General features: G+C 49.5%; 1 protein-coding gene across 1 annotated transcript in view; it reads left to right on the top strand.

Moving 5' to 3' along the window:
- Positions 1-353: 353 nt before the first annotated feature.
- Positions 354-8,133, top strand: part of CAMK2B (calcium/calmodulin dependent protein kinase II beta) — a 241,698-nt gene continuing 233,918 nt past the window's right edge. Inside the window, exon 1 of the mRNA XM_007957920.2 lies at positions 354-418. Coding sequence (XP_007956111.1) covers positions 354-418 — 65 coding nt within the window. The remainder of the gene's footprint in view (positions 419-8,133) is intronic.

Here is an 8,133-nt window from a genome sequence, read left to right as displayed (position 1 = left end):
CTCTCCAGGGTTGTGTGGGAGAAACCCCTCAAGATGCAAAGGTGCCCAGGCACGGGCTCAGGCCGCCCGCGGGGCCTGTGTGCGCGGCTCTGGGAGCGCGCGCGTGCGGGAGGCGACGGCGCCTCCCGCGTAGGTGTGAGGCGCGCTCCTCGCGGGGAACGAGCTAGCAGATCTGGCGCGCGCCCGCTGCCCTCCCGGCGCAGCCCCAGCCCGGCCCCCGCCCGGCGCCAAGAACCGAGGTGTCGTCGCGCCCGCGCTCGTGCCGCTGCCGCTGTGCCCGCGAGCGGAGCAGGAGCAGGAGTCGCTGACGCCCGAGCTCAGCCGGAGCGCACGCCTAGCCGTCCGCCGCCGCCATGGCCACCACGGTGACCTGCACTCGCTTCACCGACGAATACCAGCTATACGAGGATATTGGCAAGTAAGAGCCACGGCGAGCGTGGGTGCGGGGCCCCAGGAAGCGGAGGGGCTTGGGCCGAGAACCAAAGCTGGGCGCTGGCAAAGCCGGGGCAGCCTTTTGCCGGTGGGCTCCAGGCGCACTGCGGTCTGATTCCGTGGCCCGGCAGGTTCCCACTGCGCTTGGCCCTTCTTAGCTCTGCCCAGAGCGGCGGCGCGGCCCGGGTTTCGGGCTCCGGGCTCCGGGCTCCGAGCTCCGAGCGTTGTGTGGCGGGGGCGGCAGCAGGTGTCTGCGAGCGCCCGGCAGACGTGACGCATTTGGCGGCAGGGAGGTCAGAGAGGAAGGCTGGGCGGGGGCGGCCGCGGGAGCTGGAGCCCCGCTGAGGGCTCTTCTGGCCCTCGAGGGGCAACCCTGGCGAGCTAGGGGTCGCAGCCGTATGGCACCGGCGCCAGAACCAGCGTTCTGCCACCTTGCCCGCAGCAGCGCAGCGAGCAGCGGGATGGCGGCGAACCCCTTCACACCCACGCTGCCCGCTGCCTTCTCCGCACGTCCCCATCCAGAGCTGTGAGTGCTCGCGGACTCTAGGCAGGTTTGGGCCCGAAGGCGACAGGTAGACGTGGCCAGCGTGGGAGCAGCCTCTACCATGAGTCCCCTGGGGTATCTGGGTTCTGGAGTATTTTTCCCCAGATCCTTCTGGAAAGAGAAGTCTAGAGAGCTGAGGTCAGGAGCCTGGATCAGGTCACTGGGGAAGGGGTCGGAATTAAAGAGGAGACAAGGAGTCTGGCTGGGCTCCTGATTTTCAGGGCCAAGGAGGTAGGCAGGAGGCCTGTGTTTGGAGAGTTATTTGTGTATGGGGAGGGGCTCTGGAAGCCTTGGCCACCTGGCAGAGGATGCGGTGGCTCATGGATTTTGCCTAAGAGCATTGGCAATGTGGGCATTTGGGTTGGGATCCCGAGACAGGCTTTGCCAGGGAGGTCAGAGATAGGAGAGCGGGAAGCCTTGTGGAGAAGGCACTAGAGGGGATGCCCTACCAAGCCTCCTCTCTGGCCTGAGGTTCTCTCCTGATCAAGATGGTTGCATGGCTTCTCTCAGGGTGGTGTGGCTTCACAGGTCCCCTAATACCCCATGCTCCAAGCTGCCATTGTTGGAGCTTCATGGTTTTTGCCATGGTGGGAGTGCTGGCAAGATTTTATCTTATAAATCCAGTAGCCGATGCTTTTTTTTTTTTTTTTTTTTCCCTTTCTAAAAAAAAAAGTATAGTGAAAACTTGTGATGAGCAAAGGGCCTGATCATTGACAGTTGTGGAGTGCTGGGAGCCTGTAGGTGTGTGGGAGTGTTTTTACCACACATATATATTCCCTTACACCTGCTGGAGAGGATTTGGAGTCAAGACTTTGGGAGGCAAGGAGCACAGTGCTGCGTGGAGGAGGCTCTCATGTGTGGGTGTCAAGGCTGGCCTGGTGTGGAGCAGCTGGGTTTGTCCCAGATTTGGTGAGCCTGGAGAAAAGAGGCACAAGGGAAAGAGGTGCACTCGCCCCCACTCCCACCCCAAACACCTACTGAGTGATGGCAGGGAGCCTCCCAGGGCACCTCCTGAAAGGACTAGGGACAGGCCATGGGGAAGCTTCTAGGAGCTACTGGGTCTGGAGGCCTGTGAGGAAGGAGGTGCTGGGTCAGGCTGAGGTCTTCAGGTGGAAAGGTGGCCAGGGTGCGTCCCTATGGCTGGCCAGGCTTTGCTCCCACCACTCTCAGCTGGCTGACTCGGATTCAGTTGAGTGAGTTTGCCTCACTTTGTGAAGGAGAAGCTGTCCCTTTTTTTCTCCAGCATGTGTCTAGGCCACTGTGGGGCAGGGCAGCAGGGGCTCCTGAGGGGCCTGATTCTCTGAGGAAGGTGGCAGTGGCAGTAAGAGGAAGGCCACTTCTCTTCTGGGACATCTCTTTAGTAGTTTTATCTGCTGCGTCCAAGACTGTGCAGGCATCCTTGATCTCCTTTCCAGACGCACCCTGGATACCTGCCCTACATGCCTGCCTGTTCCTTTAGCTGCTGCTGGATGCTGGCCCTTCTTGGCTTTGGGTGAACTCCTCTGGGTTCAGCAGCAGCATCAGGCAGCTGGCCTCTCTGAACCTCTAGTTCCAGAAGCCACTGGTTCTCATCACTGGCTGCTGCTCATGTAGGTAATAGAGGTCTTGGGACCCCCATATGGAGTCTGAGAGGTGTAAAAGACCCTTGGTGGAGCCTTTGGAGGTAAGGGCTGAAGCTGTCAGGCTCCTTCTCCTGGTACACAAGGAAAGAAGCAGCAGCAAAAAGAGGCCAGTGTGGCCAGCCCTGTGCTAAGACTCCAGGAAAGCAAAGATGTGTGAACATGAGCATATGAGGGAGAGAAAGAGGGAAGGGAAAGGAGTACCACTTCATAGAGTTGATCCTCCTAGGATTTCATCTTAGTCCTACTGTATGCTAGACCCAGTGAGGAGGCTGAGGATTGTGGTCCACAGCCCTGGGTTGGAGTGGGGAGGGGTGTCTTGGGGTAGAACGGAAGCCAGACTGCAGTTGTGGGCACTATGGACAGAGCAGGGAGCTGGGAGGGAGGGTCAGGCCTTGGGGCAGAGGTCTTTGGCCAGGGTCAGCTGTGGGGCCCCTGGTGACCATGGTGGCCAGTTGTTGACAGAGCTCTCAGTGCACAGTTGGTGTTACTTCCCAGCCCAAGTTTATTTAAAGCTGCAGCCTCTGGCACACAATCAGATGACACTAACTCCCTGTTCTGGAGACTGGGCTCCAGGCTACCTCCCTTGCCCTAACACCCTGGCTGCTATCTTTGCTCAAAATCTTCTAGCCAGGTGGCCTGGGCAGCCAGGCTAGGCTTGCCAAGAGGAGCCCACCTGTCTCTGGCTCTGTACAGGCACAGCCCACCTCAGCCTCCGGCAGGACCAGCCCTGCCTTGTCCAGTGGGCACAGCAGCTGGCAGTGGTATGACTGGTGGATACCCCATGGGCACTAGGGCTGGGAGCAAGCAGGGGCAGGCAGGGACCATGCAGGAGAAGCCCCCAGCCACCTGTCCGACTGGCCTGGGATGTCAACTTTTTTATGTTGGACAGATACTTAAAATCCAGAAAAATACCAGGAATAATAAATTGAACATCCAGAGTTGAAAACTGTTATATTTTGTCATTTTGATCTTAAGACCTTATTATTATTATTGTAGGAAGTAAACATTATGCATAATATTAAGTAACCATTCTCTTCGAACTCCTGTTTTGCATTTGGTGTTTATTCTTTCAGGCACTTTTTGGTACATTTAAACACATATATAAGTACCCACTGGAGCTCTGGAGTTGCAGTAGTTAAAGCATTTGTCTGCTAACCAAAAGGTCAGTAGTTCAAACCTACCCGCTGCTCCATGGGAGAAGGATGAAGCATTTGCTTCCGTGAAGATTTACAGCCTTGGAAACTTTATGGGTAGTTAATTCTACTCTGTCCTATTGGGTTGCTGTGGGTGACGATTCAACAGCAGTGGACTTTTTGTATGTATAAGTACCCATACCTAATGGTTAGCATTATTTGGTCAATTTTTTAACTTTACATAAAAACCTGAAACTTGTTTTTTTCACTTAAGATAGTGTAATTGACCTCTGAGTGTTGATATAATTTGATCCGTAGCTACCTGGTATCAATCATAGTATGAATCTGTTGCATTTTATTCTGTGTTGTTGTTGTGTTGTTATGTGCCGTCGAGTTGGACCCAACTCATAGCGACCCCTTTTGGGGCTGCTGAGGTAGTATCACTACGGAAGTAGATTGCCCAGCCTTTCTTCCGGGGAGTGGCTGGTGGGTTTGAACCGCCAGCCTTCTGGTTAGCAGTCAAGTGTAGCCCCCTCTTAAGGGAAATCCGGGTTGTTCCCAGCTCTTTGCTGTCATAAACTGTGTTGTCACAACTATCCTGCATCTTTCCTGGAGCATGAATGTGGGTCTTCCTGTTGGGTTTATACTCAGCAGTGGGATTGTTAGTTGTGAGTCTACAGCCCTATCCCACAGGCTCTTTCCCTGAAACCCACTGACACTTGAAAATGACATGTTTTACATTTTTGACAATTTATAAGGTAGAAAGAGGTCTTTCATTTTATATTTATGATCCTGGGTCTCTCTCTTTTGGGTAATCATTGTCTCTTTTAAAATATGGATGATATCCCTAAAAGAAAGCAGTATCTACAAGTTTTGGATATAATTTCAAGAGGTCATAGCCCTCTCAATCAGTCATATCCAGGGACTCCAGGCAAAGAACTCAGGTCAGGGGAAGAATCCTCACAACTACAACCCATCCTTTGGGTAAAGATGACACTGGAGATTGTGGCTCATAGTGTGGTAACATCTAACTTGTACATCATTTTAATTGACCTCTGAGTGATTTTATTTTGTTTTACTGTATTTTTTCACTCCTTGTCCCCTGTCCTCCTCCCCTCCACCCTGGCCCCTGATATTTCACATAAGTGGAATCATAAAATATTTATCCTTTTGTGCCTGGCATATTTCACTCAATATAATGTTTTCAGGGTTCATTCATGTTGTAGCATATATTAGAATTTATTTCTCTTTATGGCTCCATTGTTTGTATCTACCACATTTTGTTTAAACATATGATTTTATTTGATTCTCTCAAAAATGCCATCAGTTGTCCAGAAAGACCCTTACCTACCATTTTACAGATGAAGAACTGAGGCTCAGGGAGGTTCAGAACTCCTTCTGCCCAGGTAGGAAGGAAGCTTGTAGCTGAGGTTTCCCCAGACTCCTGATCTCTGGGTCAGGGTATTTCCATCCCCAGCTTCCCAGACCTCACCTAGCCTGGAACTGACCTTGATACACCCTTGACTTCATCCAATGATACCACAATTGACAGAACCAAACCACTTTACTGGGAGCCCCCACTCACATCTCTCAACTGAGAAGAGAGCAGGGCGTGTCCAGGAGTGTTGTGGGAGGGTATTCCTACTATCCATTGGGTAGATTTCATCAGCCATTGAATGCTTCCCTGATGGCCAGATAGTTAATAGATAAACTTAGGAAATTCAAAGCAAATAAATTTCTGAGGTGTCTGAGCTCTAAAGCCAGGTTGCTAAAGAGAAGAGGAATTGATTGAGGGTAAATCACTTCATTTACTTTCTCCTGGGAGGACACCAGACACTTCCCACCTCAGGCCTTTGCCTTGCTGCTCCCTCTCCCCCAGTGGAACCTTCTGTCCCACCCCACCCCCACCCTTTCTTAAGTCCCTTTGCCTTCCTTCACTTCATTTTTAGGGTCCCCATTTCCCTGGTGCTTTGTACTATCTGATGTATTGGACAGCTTACACATCTAATCATATCTGTTTGGTGTTCTCTGCCTGAGTGCCAGCCCACAGAATCAGAGACTGTGCTTCTGTCCACTGCTGCAGCAGTGCCAGGCATAGGTTGGCTCTGTACACATCTGGGAAGGCTACGGTGTGCCTCCTGCTTTGATACTGCAGTATACGGTAGTATAAAAAGAAGTTTCAAATTCAAAGTTGCAGGCAAGGTGTACAATAAGGAGCTGCTAGTTTAGTTACTATTTAATGGTATTTTTATACCATAACCTACTTTGCTGATAGCTAAGAATATATGTGTATGTGTGCTCTCTGCATTCTTCCTTTCCTAGTAGTAGTAGCACTTAAATGATGCTTATCATATGAATGTGCTTGGTCTATAATATGATTGCTGTAGTCATTCCCCTTTTAGAGAAGAGGCCAATGAGGCATGGGACATGCTATCACTGGTCAAGGTCAAATAGGGCTGGTGGAATCTAGGTATTTTACCTCCTTTGGTATGCGCTGTCCACCATTCATCTGTCAGTTTGTTGTACTATGGTAGCTTGCATGTTGCTGTGCTTCTGGAAGCTATGCTACTGCTATTTCAAATTCCAGCACAGTAACCTTAGTGACCTTAGTGGGCAGATTTTAGTGGCGCTTTCAGATTAAGACAGACTAGGAAGAAGGATGTGGCCAGGTCTGCTTTTGAAAAATATTTGGCCACTGAAAACCTTATGAATAGCAGTCCCTTTACAGAAGAGGCCATGAGGAATGGCGAAAAACCATCACTGGTCAAGGTCAAACAGGACTGTTGGAATCTAGGCATTTTACCTCCTTTGGTATGCGCTGTCCACCACTTGTCTGTCAGTTTGTTGTACTGTGGTAGCTTGCATGTTGCTGTGATTATGGAAGCTATGCCACTGCTACTTCAAATTCCAGCACAGTCACCTTAGTGACCTTAGTGGGCAGATGTTAGTGGCGCTTTCAGATTAAGATGAAGTAGGAAGAAGGATGTGGCCAGGTATGCTTCTGAAAAAAAAAAATGGCCACTGAACACTTTATGAATAGCAGGGAAACATTGATAAAATGCTGGGAGATGAGCCCCTCTGGAAGGCACTCAAAATACAACTACGGAAGAGTTGTTAAAGTAGAACTCAACTCTCACGGTCGTGGAGTCAGATCCGACTCATAGAGACTCCTCCTTGGGTTTCTGAGGTGATACCACTATGAAGTAGATTGCCCAATCTTCCAAGGAGTGGCTGGTGGGTTTGAACCACCAGCCTTCTGGTTAGCAGTCCAGTGCCTTAGGCACTATGCCACCAGAGTAGAGGCAACCATAAAGATGTAGATGGAGTAGAGTTTTTGGGGTCTTCATTTGCTGATGTGGCATGACTCAAAATGAGAAGAAATAATTGCAAACATCCACTAATAATTGGAATGTGGAATGTACGGAGTATGAATCTAGGAAAATTGGAAGTTGTCGAAAATGAAATGGAACACATAAAGATCAATATCCTAGGCATTAGTGAGCTGAAATGGACTGGTATTGGCCATTTTGAATCCAACAATCAAGTGGTCTGCTACAGTGGGAATGACAAATTGAAGAGGGATGGCACCACACTCATCATCCAAAAGAATATCTCAAGATCTATCCTGAAGTACAGTGATGTCAGTGATAGGATAATATCCATATACCAACAAGGAAGACTACTATTGTCCAAATTTGTGCACCAACTATTAAAGCCAAAGGTGAAGAAATGGAAGATTTTTAACAACTTCTGCAGTTTGAAGTTGACCAAACATGCAATCAAGATGCATTTATAATTACTATGAAAGTTGGAGACAAAGAACCCTCAGTAGATGGAAAATATGGCCTTGGTGATAGAAATGACGCCAGAGACTGTGTGATAGAATTTTGCAAGACTGGAGACTTATGTGTTGCAAATACTATTTTCAACAACATAAACAGAGACTATACATGTAGACTTGGTGCTGCCTCGGAAACCGAAGGAGGGATCGCTATGAGTCGGGGCCCACTCGACGGCACATAACAACAACAACAACAACATCTGTGGAAAGAGACAATGGAGAAGCTCAATATCATAAGTCAGAACAAGGTCAGGGGACAACTATGCAAGTTCAAATTAAAGCTGAGGAAAATTAAAACAAGTTCATGAAAGCCAAATACAACCTTGAGTATATGCAACCTGAGTTTAGAGACCATCTGAAGAATAGATTTGATGCATTGAAACCAATGATCGAAGACCAGACTAGTTGTAGGCTGACCTCAAGACCATCATGCATATAGTAAGGAAAAGGTCATTAAAAAGGCAGGAAAGGGGAGTTCTGGCAAGATGGCAGACTAGGCAGAAGGACTGCACAGACCCTCTTCAACAAAGAAAAGGGAAACCAATTAACACAGACACAGAA

The sequence above is a fragment of the Orycteropus afer genome, unplaced genomic scaffold, assembly GCF_000298275.1.
Source record: "Orycteropus afer afer isolate SDZICR_OR568_19922 unplaced genomic scaffold, OryAfe1.0 scaffold00823, whole genome shotgun sequence".
NCBI classification, from domain to species: Eukaryota; Metazoa; Chordata; class Mammalia; order Tubulidentata; family Orycteropodidae; genus Orycteropus; species Orycteropus afer.
This window is presented reverse-complemented; position numbering and strand designations above follow the sequence as displayed.